Source organism: Carassius carassius, chromosome 3 (genome assembly GCF_963082965.1).
Source record: "Carassius carassius chromosome 3, fCarCar2.1, whole genome shotgun sequence".
In the NCBI taxonomy this organism is placed as follows: Eukaryota; Metazoa; Chordata; class Actinopteri; order Cypriniformes; family Cyprinidae; genus Carassius; species Carassius carassius.
The window spans coordinates 4683512-4703580 of record NC_081757.1 but is presented as its reverse complement, the minus strand read 5'-3'; the positions used below and the strand labels follow the sequence as shown (position 1 = coordinate 4703580).

General features: G+C 36.7%; 4 protein-coding genes across 4 annotated transcripts; 3 read left to right on the top strand and 1 right to left on the bottom strand.

Annotated features, from left to right (window-relative positions):
* Positions 1-1286: 1286 nt before the first annotated feature.
* snrpf (small nuclear ribonucleoprotein polypeptide F) lies at positions 1287-2856 on the top strand. Its single transcript, XM_059525864.1, has 4 exons — positions 1287-1468; positions 2176-2329; positions 2489-2553; positions 2628-2856. The coding sequence occupies exons 1-4, from the start codon at positions 1302-1304 to the stop codon at positions 2692-2694; spliced, it is 453 nt and encodes a 150-aa protein (XP_059381847.1). The 5' UTR covers positions 1287-1301; the 3' UTR covers positions 2695-2856.
* A 943-nt stretch (positions 2857-3799) lies between these two features.
* amdhd1 (amidohydrolase domain containing 1) lies at positions 3800-7875 on the top strand. The gene is made up of 9 exons (XM_059525852.1): positions 3800-3996; positions 4854-4960; positions 5044-5108; positions 5268-5545; positions 5678-5903; positions 5992-6116; positions 6197-6290; positions 6377-6537; positions 7471-7875. Exons 1-9 carry the CDS (start codon positions 3857-3859, stop codon positions 7574-7576), a joined length of 1302 nt encoding a protein of 433 aa, XP_059381835.1. The 5' UTR covers positions 3800-3856; the 3' UTR covers positions 7577-7875.
* On the bottom strand, positions 7793-13690 carry si:ch73-71d17.2 (RPA-related protein RADX). Its single transcript, XM_059525840.1, has 15 exons — positions 13090-13690; positions 12052-12203; positions 11571-11742; positions 11094-11202; positions 10917-11008; positions 10723-10848; positions 10536-10643; positions 9835-10008; positions 9504-9625; positions 9321-9394; positions 9053-9115; positions 8926-8975; positions 8460-8762; positions 8195-8347; positions 7793-7928 (listed from the first exon to the last, which is right to left on the bottom strand). Exons 1-15 carry the CDS (start codon positions 13673-13675, stop codon positions 7807-7809), a joined length of 2406 nt encoding a protein of 801 aa, XP_059381823.1. The 5' UTR covers positions 13676-13690; the 3' UTR covers positions 7793-7806.
* Positions 13691-14667: 977 nt separating this feature from the next.
* Positions 14668-20049, top strand: LOC132128567 (uncharacterized). The gene is made up of 9 exons (XM_059540182.1): positions 14668-15039; positions 15263-15331; positions 15555-15662; positions 15760-15840; positions 16581-16682; positions 16784-17120; positions 17311-17510; positions 17644-18035; positions 19863-20049. The coding sequence occupies exons 1-9, from the start codon at positions 14986-14988 to the stop codon at positions 20047-20049; spliced, it is 1530 nt and encodes a 509-aa protein (XP_059396165.1). The 5' UTR covers positions 14668-14985.
* Positions 20050-20069: the final 20 nt, after the last annotated feature.

The window sequence follows — 20069 nt, the reverse complement described above, 5'->3', positions numbered from 1 at the left end:
CCTTTCATTGAATAATTTTTTTCTTACTGTGAAGAACATTCTGAAGAGTGCATTTAATTTAAAGACCATTTCCCTACTATATACATTTCTTAGAATGGAAATGTTTCACATGAAACCATCAATTCCAAAAAGAACCTTTATTTTTAAGAGTATAGGTTAAATAATGACAAATAGGGTTCAGATGCAACTACACATATGGATTCTGGGAAAAGTGCTAATTTTAGTAGAAAACTTCAAACGGTATTTAAAGGCTTTTGCCTCTGAACTGAGATTAAATATTATGTTTTATATAAAATGTAATTTCAGATTAAGTACACTCATAATTTAAATGATCATTCAAATGTACTTTAATAAGCAAAAGCTATTTAATAAAGAAAACACGTAATTCTGCATTCTGTATTTGTAGACTGTGATAAACATTGTTTCATTCAATTACATTATTTCATTCTGCATTCTATGCGACACTATTTCACATTGTTCTTTTCTCTGTTATCTTAATTCGATTCTTGGATGACGCTCATTAGGTCTGGTTCCAAAATATGATTCCTAATGTAACGGAAATCAAAAGATAAGGATATTTTGAGATTTAAATCATGCGAAATCAGCTGACAGGAAAAGAGAAGAATGTAGGCTATATCGATTTGGTGAAGTCTTCGTTTAAAGATTGGTCAACAGGAAAGTAAAGGTCACTTTCTGAAAATATTGAAAAAAAAGTACTTGTCTGGAATGCGGATCTGCAGAAGATTTCCGTTCTAATCCGCTAGCGTGGGTTTTCAGGCAGCTCTGCTAAGCTTTGATTCATTCACAAAGCACCCAACACATCTCTGAAAAAAAAAAAAATTCACATGACTCACTTTTATTTAAAAACTCATTTACTTTATTTTGTGCTGCAGATATAGCCTACATGATACAATAAACGAATAGACCTGGAAAATAATCGCGTGTTTTATCTAATCCATCCTGTCACTCATGTAAACATTTTACATAGGGCCTCTTTTGAATAAATGGAAATAAAATGTAAAAAATAAAAATAAAAAACCCTCCTGGAAACGTCTTTAGATAAAAGATGAATTAAATGTGCAAGATCGAATTGCATTATCGAGCTGCATTATATTCAGCTATTTATTTATTTACGCGTAGGTATTAAGAAATGAACGTAATTAAAATATTTTCTACAGAAGTCAAAATTGAAGTGGATCAAATGCTTTCATCAAAGTTGTCCTAAAACCAAAATTCGTTTTTGACTGATCCATTTCAAATGCGGACTAGTTTATTTCATTCCAGACTACCATCCTGTGCTCATGTGGTGCTATTACCCGCCAGTGCATCGTGTGGCGCTGTGCTCAGACGCGCTCTTCTCTCCCGCCGCGCGATCAAAGTGCGCTCGTAGTCCTTCCCTCACTCGGCGGCAAGGCGTGCGAGTGTGCTACAATAGCTTATGCTACTCAAATAAACAATTTTTTCTTCAGTACCAGTTGAGCTTTAGAGTCATGGTAAGTTCTACATAATCGTTTAATTTTGGCTTAATGTTTGAGGTTTTGTAAAAGAGCGAGGTGGTTTTCATTCATGAATAAGCTGAGAATGCGGCTGCATGTTAGCATCTGGATCGTAGAGCGGACGTTGTTTTCAGAAGCGATCAGTGTTTTGTTAGTAACCCTGAGCTCATATGATCAATGTTTCCACTTGCTGTGTTGCAATCTAGTCAGCTGCCTCTCTAGATGGTGTTTAAAATGCTCTCTGTGTAGAAAACTAGCTTGCTTTCCTTGTGACCAAATCTTAAAGGTGTTCGTGTTGTAGCTCTGTGTTCATTTCGCAACTAATTTAGTGGAATCCAACAAGACAGTTAACGAAAGTTTCTAATCAGATTTATGTATTCGCTTATTGTAACATTATATAGTCAAATCCTCTTTAGAAGCCTGCATTTTTATTTTATATCAAATTTATTTATTTTTTTGCAGTAGTGTCTTTTTTTTTTTTTTTTTTTTTTGTAATATTAGTTTCTTATGATATTCCATAGAAGCATGTAAAGTTACCGTGTCCAGTCTTATTTGGGACTATACTAGAAAAGTTCTCCTCTTTTGTTGCTTCATGCTGGAGTTCTAAAAAATAATTCCTGTTTGAATCTTTAGAATTGGTTCCAAATTATGATATGAAATTAAAATTTTTCAAATTCAGTATCTTACACCGAACTCTTTTTCTGCAGAGTTTGCCGCTGAACCCCAAGCCCTTTCTGAACGGTCTCACGGGGAAGCCTGTGATGGTGAAGCTGAAGTGGGGCATGGAGTACAAGGGCTACCTGGTGTCTGTGGACGGCTACATGAACATGCAGGTATGTCTGATTAGAATTCACAATTATAAATCCATCAGTCATTGATGCTTGTGTTTATCCATAGTAAACTAGCAGGTCACAAAATGCAGAATATCCAGTGTTATTAAGAGCAATGCTCACGTCTGAGTTTATATGGGTTAATTGAGCTCTGTTTTCTAGCTGGCCAACACAGAAGAGTATGTGGATGGAGCATTAGCGGGTCATCTCGGAGAGGTGCTCATCAGGTAAGGTTTTAAGTTGAAACTCAATTTACAACTATGTATTATCAGAAAATATAATAACTTTTCCTTTTCTGCAGGTGTAACAATGTTTTGTACATAAGAGGAGTAGAAGAAGAGGAGGAAGACGGTGAGATGAGAGAATGAAGAGTGATTGGATTTCTTCTTCTAATCCGATTGGATGATTTATTTTGCAGTTTGTCCCAGTTTTATGTGAAGCTGTGTCTCTTTTCTTTGTAAAATTGTTAGTTATTTTTACACTGTAAAAGTTATTGGTGGCACAATGACAAATAAATTGTGCGGTTTGTATGTTTTTGTTGTCGTTTCTTTGACTGTAATATTTAAAGTCAAAATGGAATCAGAATTGACTCTACAAACTTAATGCAGCTATTCATAAGTGCATGTTATTCCAAAGAAAAACCCTGTTTGTCTTTAACAATAAGATTTTGTGTTTCAGCACTAGTTCTGAAATATAATACCATATACAGCCTCTGGTAATGCCAACTGTCCGGTAATTGCAGATGGACAGAATTAACTCTTGTGTCTTTTTAGTTGACAATGAATATCAGGTTCACTTGGTAACAGGTTACATAAGTGGTTAATGAATTCTAAAGTTCACTGTAAGAGTTTATTTACATTTATGCATTTAGCAGATGCTTTTATCCAAAGTGACTTACAGTGCATTCAGGCTATATATATATATTATTTTACCAGTATGTGTGTTCCCTGGGAATCGAATCCACGACCTTCTGCTCTGCCACAAGAACACAATTTATTTCACATTATTTTCTAAATGATCAATTTGCAGGCAATTGCAGTTTTAATTAAGTTATACAGTATGTGTAGTAATAGTTTATTTAAATATCCAATATAGTTTGGTATTAATCTAAAGTAATGTTTTCCCCAGTAGTCACTCTGTATAATTCTGAAGGTTTGAGGACGTGTATAAACTTGCTTCATCGTTGTTTGAAAACAAATGTTACATTTTCGGTGGATTTTTTGTGATAAAGTGGCATTTTCACAGATTTAATGATGAAACAAAATACAAAGGCATCGAAATTCTTCACTGTCGTTCATATTAAATGGAAATACGTTTCTTTTTACCTTTTTTCACAACGCCTTTTGTTTACCTCATACATAAATCGCCTGAAGATGAGCTCCTCCCTCACTGATCATGGGTCATTCAGTTAGCTACCTGTTTACTTTCCGACCTTCGTCCAGTTACCCAATTTTGGCTTCGCTAAATATTTACCCAGTCTTTTACCCCTGAGCTCTGCTCTGAATAACTTGCACCACAGTTAACCTAGCAATGTCTGCAAGCAGTTTCAAAGTTTTAGTCAAGAATGCAACACAAGTGGTGTTAGTTTGTAGAAATGGTGAAAAGTACCTGACCAGAGATGGGATGCAGACGCTGGCTGTCGTTGAGAATGGCAGTGTGCTCATTGGACAGTAAGTCTTCTTTATTGTGATCAATTCAGCATGTAAATAAACGTTTAGAAAACGCTCATTGTGTGATAATTTATATGCTATGAAAAATGTATTGCATCTTTTAAAACAGTTTTTAGGGCTGCTCCGATCACGATCGGCCGATCATTATGCGCATCTCGTCAGTAAAGCCGGTTTTCTAATCGGCGGTAAATTCCCTCAGGTGCGTGGTTTCACATATAGCAGCTGTTACTACACGGTCACGGAGACATTGTTAACTGAGAAGATGCGCAAATTCACCTTCATTTTCAGCGTTTATCGGAGCACCCCTAAAAATTGTTTTAAAAGATGCAATACATTTTTCATAGCCTATAAGATATCACACAATGAGCGTTTATTTGCGCATCTTCTCAGTTAACAATGTCTCTGTATAGTAACCGTGATCGGAGCAGCCCTAATTTTAATCAGCAATTTTATATTAAATTTATTTTCATGTAAGAATACATACATGAATATTTCATGGCTCCCTTAAAGAGAGATTAACATTCTTAAAAATACAATAAGCGGTCCGCTTTTAATTTTTTATTAATTATTTATATATTGGGACAAACAATTTACACAGAAATTAGAAGAATCTAATTTGGAAGAGTCTCTAGTAATTATACATTATATAAAATAAGAATTTAAATATATGGGCTGTGCTTATTTATCCGAGTGTGTGTATCTGGTATTTATCACATTTTGGGGACCAAATGTAGGCTATATAACCAAATACCAGTAAATTTTGACCTTGTGGGGACATTTTTAGGTCTCCATGAAGAAAGCTCATAAATCATACAGAATTACATATTTTGAAAATGTGTGTGTGTGTGTGTGTGTAGTGATGGACTAATTAAAGCTGTTGGACCATCAGACATCATTGAGTCTCAGTTCAAAGGAGCAAAGTTTGACAATGTTCTGGATGCTTCTGGCATGTGTGTCATCCCTGGTAAGTGTTACATCTACCACCGTTTCTGTTGACAGTTCCTTTAAAAAAAAAAAAGTTGAAAGAATCTTAACAAAATGTTGCAGGCCTGGTCGATGCACACACACATCCAGTATGGGCCGGAGACAGAGTGCATGAGTTTGCCATGAAGGTTTTGCTCTCATTTTATTCCATCTGTTCCTACTCTTGCATTTTATATTATATGAATATATCTTTAAGTCTTTGTGTCAGAGAAGTTATCTGAACAACATCAAAGCATCTTAATACAAGTAATGAGGCATTATCATTGTGCTCTGCTGTGTGTGTACAGCTGGCCGGTGCCACATATATGGAAGTGCATGAAGCAGGAGGTGGAATCCATTTCACAGTGGCACATACTCGCTCAGCAACTGAACGACAACTATTAGATGGGTTACAGAGCCGCCTGGAGCGCATGATGAGAGCTGGAACCACACTGGTGGAGTGTAAGAGCGGATATGGGCTTGAGCTGGACACTGAACTCAAGATGCTGAGGGTGATCAATTCAGCCAGAAACTCACTGCCAATCGGGATATCAGCAACATACTGCGGAGCCCATGCAGTACCCAAGTACATAGTCTTTATAACAAACAATATTACTGTTTTTGCTGTCATTTTGATTAAATGAATGCAGCCTCAGTAAGCACAAGAGACCAACCCCACCCTAAACAACCCTTATTTGTTTAACATCCATTTTCTCAGAGGTAAAACAATGGAGGAAGCCACTCAGGACATCGTGGCAGAGCAGTTGCCCAAGATAAAAATGCAAATTGCTTCAGGTGAACTCCAGGTGGACAACATTGATGTATTTTGTGAGAAAGGTGTGTTTGATCTGAACTCAACACGTTGCATACTCAAGGCTGGCAAAGATATGGGCCTCAACATCAACTTTCATGGCGATGAACTCCATCCCATGAACTCGGCACATGTAAGCATGCATACGCATATGCTTGAACGTTGAAATTGTCTTGTTTCTTACATCATCGGTGTCTCTTCCCTGTCCACCTGTCTAACAGCTTGGGGCAGAACTTGGCGCTTTAGCCATCAGTCATTTAGAAGAAGTGACAGATGATGGAATTGCTGCAATGGCAAAAGCTAAAACATCAGCAGTCCTCCTGCCCACCACGGCCTATATATTAAGGTAAATAACTACAATGTGGATGTTTTCCATAAAATAATTTGAAGAAATCAGGGATTTGATTCTCCTTGTGTCTGTTGAAGGCTGTCTCCACCACGTGCGAGAGATATGCTTGATGCTGGAGTCATAGTGGGCCTTGGCAGTGACTTTAACCCCAATGCCCACTGCTGCTCAATGGTGACCATAAGACTTTTTTGAACAAAAGTTATCAGTAGAGATTTAACGTGACCACTTAATTTCATTCTGTTTTGTCTGTTTGTTAGCCTATGGTGATGCATTTGGCCTGTGTGCTGATGAAGATGTCTATGCCAGAAGCTTTGGCTGCATGTACTATAAATGCAGCCTACACTCTCAACCGTTCACATATGCATGGGTCGCTCGAAATCGGGAAACAGGGGGACCTTGTGATCATCAATGCACCACGGTTAGATCATATCCATACAGTAACTTCAGATCTATGAGGGCAACTGCTGAATTGTTTACATTCAATGGTTGTTTGAATAAGGCATACAAATAGTTAGATATTAAAAAACAAGGTTATTACAGTTAACTAAAACAAAATCTAATTGAATTTGAAATAAACATTAACTGAAATAAAATGAAATATTAAAAAACTTGCTAGTTGGCAAGTCAAGATTTCTCAATTTTGTTTATTCAACTTTAAGTACTTAAAGTACATTAATTACTCACCCTCATGTCATTGCAAACCTGTAAGACCTCCCTCCATTCATCTACAGAACACAATAAGATATTTTGATGCATCCCGTGAGCTCTCTGACCCTCCCATAGACAGCAACGGTCCTTAATCAATCAAGGTCCAGAAACATTGCAAGGACATCAGTAAATAATCTACGTGACATCAGGGGTGCAACTATAATTTTACCAAGCTACGAGAATACTTTTTGTGTGCAAAAGATAAAAAAAATGATTCAACAATTTGTCTCCTCTGCGGCTGACACAGGACAGGACAGCATACGCCATTTACATTCAGTGGATATTCTCCAAAATGGCACTACGGTGTCTCAGAGGAGGCAAACTGTTAAATAAAGACGTTATTTTTTTTATCTAAATTTTTTATATATATATATATAAATATTTTCGTTATATAACGACAATAATTAAAAACAGAATTTTCATTTTTGGGTGAACTATCCCTTTAAGTACAACTGTTACAATATTTATAATAAAGGACAAAACACAATAAAATAACTAAAATTTGTGAAAAAATAAAATAAAAACATGATGAAATAAAATCTGTTATTGAGATTCAGATATACAGGTTTGGATTATAACTGGTGCTTGATGGGACTTGATAAGGAGGTTGATATAATTCGAGTTCTCTTCCCCTCTGTTGCAGGTGGGAACATCTGGTTTACCAGTTCGGAGGCCACCAGGAGCTCATCAGATTTGTGATAATCAAAGGCGAGATTGTTTATGAAAATGATAAAGTCTTGAACCTTTGAGGATCCTGCACCATGACCAATCCCTCAATGAATCAACAAAAGATCATGTGGTCAAATTTTATTACCATGATAAGTAAACCACATGAAGCCACACTGAATGCTAAAAAAATACATAAATAATTTGTATAAATATTAATATAAATTAAAGATTATTCTGTTAACAGAAGCTGTATAAACTCATACAAACTTGTTTTGTATCAGTGTGTCCCTTCATCTTTAAAAGGTTTCTATCATCGTAAAGGAAATGCACGGTTTAGTACCAGCTCCATCTTCTCTCCTCCTAATGCACATGCATCTAACACACACAGAAGTCTTTGATTGGTCAACTGGTTAGCTGTGGCGATCAAGTCAGCTGTTGGAGAAGAAAGAGAAACCAGATTTAAATGTTCAGCTAATTTACTCCCACAGGAAATAAAAGAAAGATTTAGTGGTAGTTGTTATATTTCTAGTTGAAATAAAAATAATTCTCACTTATAGGTAGCTTTACCATAGGCTTAATAATAAAAAAAAACTCCTGTGATTTTCTTTAGTTGCTGAAAGCATTATCGAATAAACTAAAATGACAATTTATGTGACTGCACTGAAATCTGATCTGAATAAATAAAACTTCATATTTACCAGGGCTTGGAGGCGGGGCATGTGGTGAAAAGCCTCCATGTGATAGGATAGACTCCCAGGAGTTATTGTGTGAAAGGGGGAGGGGCATCCAGTGCAAGTTTCCCGGGGCAGCAGGCAGAAAAAGAACATCAAGCATCACTGCATCTGATAGAGCTTAAGTAGAGAGAAAAAAAACACATATTTGATCGCAATACTACAAACATGCTGCGACTAATACTCTAACTTCAAGCAAAAACATGTTTGTTTGTGTGTTTTAAATGTGCACCTCTCATTGTCAGAGTGAAGTAGCCAGTGTAGCAGGAGGCGGGGCTAAATGACTCCAGCTCTCTCTGTGGGAGGAGCTTGTGAAAGGTGTTAACCTGCAGCCCCACAGCAACAGCCTGGACGTGTCGCCGCTCATAACAAAAAACCCATGGCAAAGTTTCACTGGCGACACGTGTCAGCCCCAGGCGGGAGGTCATGGGACTAGTGGGCGGTGTCGAGAAGTCTTCATCTTCATCTTCATCATTACTGTCATCTTCCTGTTCTCCGACTAGAAACTCCATGGCGCCATCAAACAGGGAAAAATCTGCAGGGCACAGGGACACAATGAGCTCTTTCTGTAAATTCATATCAAATTTGCTTTTCACAAGCAATTTTTTTTGTCAATATTCATTGTTAATCCTGATTAGCTTTCTGGTTAACTGTGAAATGATGTGCAGGATGAATCCAGTTATTTTAATGGCTCTTACCTCTCTCTGCATCATCCTCTGTTGCGAGCGGTTGCAGAGGTGGTGCCAACCTAAAAAAGAGTGTATTATTTTTCTCCACTCAATAACAGCAGTTCTTCTTTATTGTACAGAAACCAAACATTCTTACCTCTTTCTAGGACTAGTACTGCTGAACAGTTTCCGCTTCACAGGTGTCCTGTGAGGTTCAGACCTGTGGTAAAAACAGTCTTGAAGGACAGTTTACCCAAAAATGAAAATGTAATAAAATAATGATATCCTATGATCTTCCTTAGAAAATGGAAAGGAGGGCTTTGGCTGCTCAGTTCCATGCAGTGAAGTTATGGAATCTCAAGTACACTTCTGCTTATGCTGCAATACATTTTTTGATGACTTATTACTCAAAATAACACACACACCCCTCTCTTTGCCGTCGCACTCTAGGACTGAGTGGAGCTGATGGAAGATCTGAATACTGTGTTCGCCCGCTGTCCTATAAAAGTCAAGAAAATAGAAGTATAGCAAAAAGAGTTATACTAAAATTCAGTTTGGGGTCATTAATTATTGGTTGTAGTGTTATTTGTTGCTGTCTATGTATATACCTCTCTATGATGGTAGCAGGCTGCGGTGATGACACACTGAATGGCAAACTGCCGTTTCTCTCTATAAATTAACTTCTCACATTCTAATTTCATCTCTCCTCCACTGATGAGACCAGCTTCCCCTGCAAACACACGCTCAAATTAGTCACAGGAAGATTGCAAGTATCAAAACCTGAAATGGTTAAGCAACACATTTGAGTACTGAATTAAATTCATCACACTAAACAGTACAGGCTGCCATTATCTGGCATTATTCCATGTTTAGTCCATTCAGAAACATATCTATTTTTACATCAACACTAGAAACACTCTCGTTTTTATTGCTTATTACCGTGTCTGTTTTCCATGAAGTTATGTAATGAAACAGGAAGTGGTGGGTAGCTGAAATATCCTCCAATCACAGCTCTTCCCAGCAGACTGCTCTCATCCACCTGCTTCAGCCAGCGGAGGAACTGCCGGACGGGCCGTATCCCTCTGTATGGCATCACGGGGTGAGACCCTGTGCCTGTTTTTATGTTTGAAAATAACAGCATTGGATCCTTTTAATTCTCAAATAAGTCTACAGTTACTATGTTTTTGAAAGAATTCCCTTATCTCAAGCTGCATTTGTTTAAACAAAAGTACAATAAAAGCAGTAATATAGTAAAATATGATTACAATTTTAAATACTTGTTTTCTATTCTATAATATTTTACAATATCATTTTATCCTGTGTTGCAAAGCTGAATTTTCAGCATCATTACTCCAGTCTTCAGTGTCCTTCAGAAATCATAATGATGTGCTGATGAGACATTTCTTATCATCATCAATGCTAAAAACGGCTTGTACTGCTTAATACTTTTGTGCAAAACAAACAGAAAGTTCAAAACATCTTTTATAACCTCATAAATGTCTTGATCAATTTAATCCTTCCTTATAAAGGTTATAACTTGTGTCAACAAAACAAAAATCTTACTAAGCCCAAACATTTCAACAGTAGTGTACAGTATATTATGTGTCTGATTTATAAAGGTGTTTAAGTGTGTTATTCACCTGTGCAGTAAACCTGGGTCAGCGATGTGTTGGTAAGATATTTAAAAGTTGTAGCTCTGTCAACTGCACTCCTGATCAGCTTTAGTCTAGTGCAGACAAGCAGTGCCACTGAATAGAAAACAAAAATCTTAATTGACAGTTTGTCTATAATAATAATGATACAGAGACAGTGAAGAAAACTATTTACTTGGATAGACACGGCTTTGAATGTCAGGCTGTGATGTGGAGAAAAGCTTGATCATGACTGGCTTGTCTGATGTTCTGTCTGCCAGTTGAAGCCACCGATACTCCTCGATTTCAGCCCTTTGCCCATCTGTTAGGGGAAAGGTTTTCAGTCTTTTGGCTAAAGATGCATATTTCTGTGTGTACCGGACGTCCCACCTTTCCTCCTGACACGTTCTGGTCGACCCACAAAGATCACAACACCGATGATGTCGCAAATGTGGCCTTGTGGACAACGTGGAAGCTCCTGTCTGTTAAACACAATCACTTACTACATTTCTTTGATTTCAATTCAAGACTATAAAAGGACACTGGATTGTGATTTGGTACACATACCCACAGATGAATGAATGAGGCAGGTCTGGTAAAACCCAGTCTGGTGAAATCTGGTTCTTGGGGATGATAGTTATCTGAGCAGCGGGGTTCCTGGAATTAAGACTGATCTCTGAAGGATGATATGCATGAATAACATCCATGAAATAACTAAGAACTAATATTTTTTTTAAATCTTATTCATATACTGCAACATGCACTAACATTCGAAAGTTTGAGGTTGTTTTTAAAAGACATTTTTTAAAAATTAAGATAAAAAAATTACATTCGAAAATATATTAAAATTAAAAAGTTAATTTAAACTGTAAAAATATTTCACAATATTACTATTTAACTGTAATATTTGAACTTTTTGATCATATAAATGCAGCCTCGGTGAGCATTCAAAATCAAAAACATAATCTGGCCGACCCAAAACTTTTAAACGCTAGTGTGCATGTCATAACTTCATATGTTAGATGTGTTTAATGTTCTCTCTACCAATGTGTGGCTCTGAATCCTGCCCTGTGCGGCTGCTGTAACTCTCCTTGACTCTGTAGCCACACAATCTTACAACTTGACCCGGATGAAGGATTCGGTACCATTCCAGACAGACTGTGTTCCACAGTACAACACAGGCACTGGATGAACCGTCACCAACCTGCAGCTCTGCCTGAGGAAAACAGATTGATAGAAGAACTTTAATTCAACATCTAACCTTGTGATGCATAACTAAAATTAAACATTTTAGACTGGCATATAGATGAGATAAACAGTTGAAGTTAAAGATGAATAGTTGAAATGAGAAGTGCCCACAATATTAGTCAATAAATATAAAATATCTATTTATATACTGCATCTCTGCTTCTTACTAGACTCTTTCTTACCAAAGCAACATGTATTCTTCCAAAAATCACTGCAGATGTAAATACTGTTAACAGATATTTGCATGGATAGGAATGTCTTGTATTTTATCTCAGACCTTATAGGGACATTCACATTTCTGATCTGCTTTCCCGAAATAAATCAGTCTGGATTTGTGGAGGATCCGCACACACAAAGCACCCCGGTACCGTCGAGATCCACTCAAGAAATGTCTGCGTACTTCTGCGAGGGAAACCGTGGACCCAATATCTGCCACCAGAAACAAAGGCATATGCATGAATTTCATTTGTGTTCCACAAAAAAAAAGTAGGTCATGCAGGGTAAATCATTATAGAATTTATTATTGATTTATTTCGAGTGAATTATCCCCTTATGTTTGAAGGTGAATTTGACCCATGTATTTCATGGTTAAAAACCACTGGACAATAAATATTTTGTCATGACAGTTTCTCTACTACTGTCTAAAGTTTAAAATCTTTTAGAAAATGTTTAAAACTCGTTGAAAATATTCAAATATTAGACCCTGGACCACAAAGCCATAAGCAGCACAGTTTAAATATAGGTATAGTTGTAGCAATAACCAAGCACTATGTATTGTATTGGTCAAAATTATAGATTTCTCTTTTATGAAAAAATCATTAGGGTATTAAGTAAAGATCATTTTGCATGAAGATATTTTGTATATTTCCTACTGCAAATATATAAAAAATATTTTTGATTAGTAATATGCATTGCTGAGGACTTCTTTAGGACAACTTTAAATGTGCTTTTCTCAGTATTTTTTTGCACCCTCAGATTCTCAGTCTCAGTCAAATATTGTCCTATCCTAACAAACCATACATTAATTTAAAGCTTATTTAATAATATCTCAATTTTTTTAAAAGAAAGAAAAAAAATTACCCTTATGACTGGTTTTGTGGTGTAGGGTGACATATTAAGTTTTTTCTTCAAATACTTTTTTTTTTCATGTGTGAGAAGTATTAATGTTAAAGGTTGTCGAAATCCAGTTAATAATACAATAGTGTTAAATATTTTAAAGGCAAGGTGTTTAGGTAAAAATATGGGTCGCAAGTTATATGTTTATAAGTGAGTGATTTCCTTCAAATGCTTCCTCGATAGGCATCTTAATACACACCCTCTCTCTCCTCCTCAGAGTCCTCCTCCGCGTCGGGTTCAGAGGGAGCCGTGTCCCGCCACATCTCTCCACAGAAGTCGTGATTATTCCACAGCGGCAGATAGGAGCTTCTGCGCGCTCTGAGCGGACCTGCGCTCGGCTCTGCTCCCGTCCACGGAATGGCCCTCACATTGACGGAAGAGAGCGCCCTCAGAGCCGCATCGCCTCCAGAGAGTCTGTCCACCTCCAGACTGCACACATGAAAAGACGAGCTGTCTTCCCCACGGCTGAGCTCCACGTGCCGTATAACTGAGCCGCAGTGGAGCGCGTTGACGCTGATGAGTCTGTTCACAGAGGGATCCAGAGACACACGGACCTTACAGTCTCCATCCGTGAGAGTGGCGTCAAACAGGCTCTCCGACATGGAAATGCTGTCCGGGAAACGAAGCGCGAAGTCAGCGTCTCTGCCGTAGCGCTCCAGAGAGATCACGTACAGCGGCTCCGAGCGGGTTCGCGCTCTCGGGGATGAAGATGTGTTGGATATAAACCTGTTTAGGGTCTTTTTGAGTGTGCAGCACTCAGAGGAGCTACCTGACAGCGCGGCCATGTTCGTGCGACACAATAACAATGCCGCAAAGCATCATGGGAGATTGAGTAGAGCACAGAAACAGAGAAAGACTACGAAAATAACATTTAGAATATAAGACCAGTTTGAAGCATAATCCCGGACTAAAATGCGTGTTTGAGCAGTCCTTATTAAAAGCAACTTGCACTGACATGTCTGGAAATATGATTTGTATCAAGTGAAGGGTTTATTATTATTATTATTATTATTATTTATTTATTTATTTTTGTCCTATGGTATGTTTTTAAAAACGAACCTACTTTATATAGTAATATAATAATAGACCAAAATAAAATATAAAAATACATAATTCTCAAAAATGAAAGAATCAACAGAATGAACTTAAAGAAAAAAAATATATAGTTGAAATATGAAGCGTATATGTGAGCCTGAACCACAAAACCAGTCGGGTATGTTTGTAGCAATAGCCAGAAATACATGGGCCAAAATCAACGATTTTTTGTTTTATGTCAAAAATATCCACCACACAGAAATTTACTAAATATATTTTGTAAATTTCCTACGGTGAATGTATATCAAAACGTATGTTTAGCTCTCAATAAAATAAAAAAAAGACCTTTATGACTGGTTGTGTGATCCAGGGTCACATATGAATTATATTTGAAGAGAGAAAATATATTAAGGGGGAAAAATTAAGGAAATGTAATTGTATCTATTAAAAGAATAAAATACTAATTTTAAGAAAATAGAAATGAATAAATTAAAAATATATAAATAATAAAGAAATAAATGAAATATTGACATAAAAAGCATATAACAGAAAATAAAATGCATGTATCAAGATATAAGAGAAAACTAAGTGTGTTTTAAGAAAAAGGAGATAACTACAAATATTTTCTAAATCTATAATAAGAAAATATATAGCCTTAAGAAAACAATGAAATAAAGATGAATAAAATACAAATATAAAGAATATTAAAATAATATAAAAGGATTACAATAAAGAAAAAAGGTTTTCGAAAAGATAAAATAAAAATTAAAGATAAAAGAAAGTCAAGTATGTAAATAATAAAAGAAAATGTGATGGAAAAATACATTTTGAACACAGTTCGAGCATTTGGTTCCCATGGCAGTGTTTGTGACGGAAACACGCACAACACGCCATCTAGCGGTGACTGCGCGTCACTGAATAATGCAGCTCAGTCAACTCACAACACAACTGCTATCTCTTATGTGCGGAGAAGACACAATAAACACCGCAATATGGTTACAACTTATTAACATTTATTTTTTCCCCTGTGTTTGAAGCCTGCTGCCCGGACTCTTGTGCCATGTGGAAATATTACAAAAATGGAGTTGTACCGAAAAGAAACAAGCAGAAATTGGTAAGATTGTATTCTCAATTTAATATATTTGATCCTTTTAAAGTCGATACAGAAGACATTTCCTCCGTGTACATTTAAAATTGATTATGTATGTCTATGCAAGCTAAACTTTTGTTTAAAAAGCATTACAAGTGCAATTATTGAAATGAATAGGCAAAAGTCAACTCACATAATAATAACAAGATATATTCAAATGTAATAAGCATGTGTTAAAACTGAACAGGAGAATGAAGTCGTCAGCCTCCCTCCCATTTCTAATGGGATTCCCGCAAAGTCAGCAGTTGGCCTACTGGTAAGCATTTTCATTGATTAATGTTTGTTCTTTTTTTAATTAACATGCCTAGAGCTGTGACACTCTTTTTTCAGCAGTGGAAGACTTTGCATCAGCTGCAACACAATCTGTTAATTTATTGTTGCTGATTACGCTTCTTGTGTTACTTGGGGAAGCCAATCATTTGAGCTGTTTGTGTACCACACTTTGTTGCTCCCTCATTTAAGATGCATGACTTGTTCAGGATCACCACACCATGGGACAAACCACAGCCCATAGACTACAAAAACTGTTCTTCTTCTCTCAGGGCCTGAGGGACCCCGGGCCCCTGGACAGAACCGTCAGGAAGAAGGTGTGGAATGAGAGATTTTCAGAAAACAAATCTCATATTTGTATGTTGTCAGATGCATGTGCTAATATATTGTATGATTTGCTTAATTATGTGATAGAAAAACATTTTAGGCCACCAGAGTGTTCCATTATCCAGAGTGAGTGTGGAAACAGAGCTGGAAATCACTGCACACCTTAAAGTAAGTTTGGAATATTAATTAATGTTTCAGAATCTATTTTAGCCTAATAGGCAGCTCCGATAAGTAATTTCATTTAATTTATTATCATATAAATTTTTTAAAATGCTTAGGATTATCAGACTTAAACCATGTTTATTGTTCTTTATTGGATATATATATAGCCTATCAGAGAATATAAAATATAAAAATGAATAATAGAAGTTAATTGATAATGAAATGCAATTAATTTCGTAAATAAATAAATCAAATATAAGAATAAATGTTATAGAAAATGCATGTATGAAGATGAATGAAATATAAAATATTTTTGAAATAGGAAATAATAAAACAAAGATGATTATTATTTATTTAAAATGCTTTGGATTATCAGGGTTAAATCATGTTTGTAGCACATTAATAACTGCATTAATAAAAAGTAATGAAATAAAGACTGATAAAATAAATATTAAAAAAATTCAAATCAAATGTTTAATGATTAATCGCAACTATAGGAAGGCTAAATGAGTAAATATTTTGTAAAATATTTTGAAAAACAAAGTAACAAAATTTATATATAAAAATAATAAAATAAAGACAGATGAAATATAGATATTAAGAAAAATGAAAATTAAATATAAAAAAAATACAATGGTCAAAAATCTAATTAAATATTTTGCTGAAAGGATCATATAAATTTGAGAAATTACAACAAAGGAAGCTGCAAATTAAAATAATTAGTTATTACTTTTTCTCTGTTCCAGCACCATTTGCATCAGCGTCATTTAAAGGGAACCTCTCAGAATTCGTCTCTTGAGGAGAAAGAAGCTGCAGTGTTCCAGCAAACAAAAACTATTGTGTTCAAGGTTAGTATGATATGTTAATGTTTTAAGCATTTATTATAATTATATAATTTAGGCAGCCATGATGTGATGATCCAAGAATGAATTCTTCTTCGGTGTTAAAGGACCAGGTTTCGTCAAACGCTCCTCGTGATCTCCTGCAGAGCCTTGTGCCACTATACCAGAAAGAGAAAGAAGAAAAAGAATACAAAAAGGAAAAGAAAGAGGGAACAGTAAATGTTCAAAATGCTTCTTCATGTTCAGACGAGGCCCCGGAGGGCCAAGGCTCTCTGTCTGAGGGACCATTCAGAGCCGCGGGTGGTGACTACAAACAAAGATCAGATGCAAGAGATCAAAAACTGCAAGACCGTTCTTCTCCAAACACCTTACATGACCACAATATTTCATCATTACATTTTAAACAAAGGAGATTCATGATCTATCTGTGCGGTGGATATAAAGGTAAGGTGGATAGAGATTCTCTCAACAACACATATACTTCACTAGATCCTAGTTCCTGTGACGAATCCTGAGAATTTTCAGTTTTTAGTGTCACATCATCTAGATAATAATTTCTGTCACTTTCGATTAATGTTTCCTAGTTTAGATAAAATTAGAGTTTAGCTATACAATGCATGTGTTGTGTGTGTAGATACCGTCCCGGAGCGCAGTGCACTGATGGAGAGTGTGTATCCACGGCTGTATCTACACTGTAAGCAGAGAGGATATGATTTCAGGATGATAGACCTGCGTTCAGGAGTCGGAGATCCTGTTTCGGAAAATCACGATTTGGCAGAGATGCACATGGAGACACTTAGACGTTGTCAGGAGACTGAGGGGCCAACTTTTATTGTAGGTTCAGTTGCACACAGATTGCAAGATAGTCTCATGGGGGGAAAACTGTAGTATTTTCATCAATATTTATAGATATAGCTATAGCTTTATAGATATAGCTATAGCTATAGACTTTTTCCCTTTCTTGTAGGTGTTCACTGGACAGAAGCATGAGATACGGTCACTGCCGAATACGATTCCTCTTGCAGATTTTGAAGCTATTTTAAAATTCATTGAGAGAAGCAAGAAGAAGCTGTCTAGGAGGCAGTCAGACATGGCAGATGAGTCACAGCTCAGTATAGACACCGCTGACAGTGGGAGTCTTAAACTGGAGAAGGAACCCCGTTTGTTAGAGAAGGAGCCTTCGCAAAGTTCTGCCGTCATGAGCGAGAACTCTATCTCCAGCAGTTCCACGTCAGATGGAGACGAGATACAGCTGGCCAGGAGCTGGATGGACTATGACCAGGATGTGACTCTCTTGCAGACATGGTATAAGCTGGATAAAAACACAATTCCTGCTGTGTACCGCTTACTTCCTGTCAGGTAAGTTTTCCTTGTTTTCCTCTCAGAATGCACATTAGTCAGGGAAGTGCCATATAAAATTTTCACAGGTGTTCAATGGATTGTACTGTTGTTTAATAGTCTTGCGCAGCGATGGTCTGGAATCAATGGCAGCTTTCATTGGCCAAGCCCCGCCCATGCGGCCGTTTGACCGACATGACAAACAACCAATCACAGTTCGTTTCGTTCATCGAGTGTGCAAATGTCGCCACAATAACAGACCGGTGTGTAAAACTCTCAGACGTATATTTTAAAGATTCTCTGCCACGAACTTTAAATATTTCACATAATTTTGGGAATCCAGCGTTTAACTGATCCTGATAAACGCTTGTCATCACAGTTGTAAACACGACAGCTTTCTCATTTTGTGAGGGGGTCTGGCGCCACGTATCTTTGTTTCCAGGAGGAACATTAAAGAACGCAACACACACGTCTTCTGGAAATCCTGTAGAATTCACCCAATCCAAAGACGACTTCGTTTGTTTCCACTTTTGTGTCCCATATGCATCAGACGTTCAGCCGATGTTCCGAGGGCATGACGTCTGAGGATGAGACTAGATGTTTAAAGGGGTCATATGATGCTGTTAAAATAACATTATTTTGTGAATGTGGTGTAATGAAATGTGTTTAAAAAGTTAAAAAGACACATTATTTTCCACATACTGTACATTAGTGTTTCTCCTCTATGCCCCGCTTTCTGAAACGTATAGATTTTTACAAAGCTCATCTTTCTGAAAAGCGTGGTGTGCTGTGATTGGCCAGCTATCCAGTGTGTTGTTACTGGCCGAATACTTCAAGCGTGTGATGGAAATTTTAAACATATTGTGATGCCCTGTCCGTCCGGAGCAAGACATTAAAACCAAGTATAAATGTGATATCAACATGATTTCTAGTCGTGTCCTCTTTTGAAAGGCTAAAAAAAGTAGTTTAGCTTTCTCAACGAAACAACGTCACACACCTCGGCCTTGAGTGATCAGTGTATAGCTGAGGAAAAGTCATGCAAAAAAAATGTAAAATTAAAATAACCTTCCTGCGGACAAAAGTCCATAAATTTTTTTTCATTTATGAGTTGCCAAAATGACATGATCTAGGACCTTTTAAGCGGTGCTTACCATTGTAAAGAACAAAAGTCTTTTCCTCACAGCCTCATTTTTTTTCCGCATTGAATTCAATGTGGCGTCTAACCTGACTAAGGTCTATTTCTTGTGAGTAAAATAGTAAAACATACATATCTTTTCATCAGTTCCATTTTAACTTATAGAATATGAACAGCACAAGTGTCAGTATAACAACACTGATTATCACCATCTATGAACCAGCAACTACTTGATAAACGAGATGGAGTAATTGCTGCTTTTGTTACTGAGCTATTCATATTCAACTTTGTTTGTTTGGTTCCTATGGGAGAGTAGTTGTAGTGATGTCCATGGCAGACACAATATAACTTGAATGGTTTCAACTGTTATGTTTAATATAAGAGTCGTTAGAACCAACATATATCATAGATCTAGTTCTTGTAGCTGGAACACATTCCTCTGGTTTCATAAAGGAATATTTCACCAAAATAATAAAATTGTTCATCGTTTAATCACTCTCGTGTCATTCCTGTACGGCTTTCTTTCTTTATTTCGTGGAACATAAAAGATCTTTTGAAAAATGTTGAAAAAGAAAGTGATAATCAGACACTATTTGAGTTTTTTAAAGTTTTTTGTCTTGGTTTGACAACTTCGTCCGCTTGTGTTGGTTCTTTCTGATTTATCCCTTTAATTGAATTCAAATGCTTTTGTTTTTTTGTTCATTTCATATTAGCACACATCACCCTGACTACCTCAGTCGGGATGGGCATCGCAGGAAGCTGGGAAGGAAGGCATGGCGCACTTCCTGTGTGAAGCTGTGGAATGTGCTGTGGCGATCTGGACCTGAGGCCATTGGAGAAGAAGCCACCTGGCATCTGCTTAAAACAGGCATGAGTTTTGCTGTCATAAGGACGTTTTAAGTCAATCACAGATGTAGAAT

What these genes read in the sequence shown, in the direction of transcription:
- snrpf (XM_059525864.1), top strand. Translation starts at nt 1,302, where the DNA reads ATGTGGTGCTATTACCCGCCAGTGCATCGTGTGGCGCTGTGCTCAGAC. An exon ending in AATAAACAATTTTTTCTTCA is followed by an intron (nt 1,469 to 2,175) that starts GTACCAGTTGAG and finishes TTTCAAATTCAG; the next exon opens with TATCTTACACCGAACTCTTT. An exon ending in CTCGGAGAGGTGCTCATCAG is followed by an intron (nt 2,554 to 2,627) that starts GTAAGGTTTTAA and finishes CCTTTTCTGCAG; the next exon opens with GTGTAACAATGTTTTGTACA.
- amdhd1 (XM_059525852.1), top strand. Translation starts at nt 3,857, where the DNA reads ATGTCTGCAAGCAGTTTCAAAGTTTTAGTCAAGAATGCAACACAAGTG. An exon ending in GGCAGTGTGCTCATTGGACA is followed by an intron (nt 3,997 to 4,853) that starts GTAAGTCTTCTT and finishes GTGTGTGTGTAG; the next exon opens with TGATGGACTAATTAAAGCTG. An exon ending in GTGATCATCAATGCACCACG is followed by an intron (nt 6,538 to 7,470) that starts GTTAGATCATAT and finishes CCTCTGTTGCAG; the next exon opens with GTGGGAACATCTGGTTTACC.
- si:ch73-71d17.2 (XM_059525840.1), bottom strand. Translation starts at nt 13,675, where the DNA reads ATGGCCGCGCTGTCAGGTAGCTCCTCTGAGTGCTGCACACTCAAAAAG. An exon ending in GGATTCAGAGCCACACATTG is followed by an intron (nt 11,203 to 11,570) that starts GTAGAGAGAACA and finishes ATCATCCTTCAG; the next exon opens with AGATCAGTCTTAATTCCAGG. An exon ending in CTTCACTCTGACAATGAGAG is followed by an intron (nt 8,348 to 8,459) that starts GTGCACATTTAA and finishes TCTCTACTTAAG; the next exon opens with CTCTATCAGATGCAGTGATG.
- LOC132128567 (XM_059540182.1), top strand. Translation starts at nt 14,986, where the DNA reads ATGTGGAAATATTACAAAAATGGAGTTGTACCGAAAAGAAACAAGCAG. An exon ending in AGTCAGCAGTTGGCCTACTG is followed by an intron (nt 15,332 to 15,554) that starts GTAAGCATTTTC and finishes TGACTTGTTCAG; the next exon opens with GATCACCACACCATGGGACA. An exon ending in TACCGCTTACTTCCTGTCAG is followed by an intron (nt 18,036 to 19,862) that starts GTAAGTTTTCCT and finishes ATTTCATATTAG; the next exon opens with CACACATCACCCTGACTACC.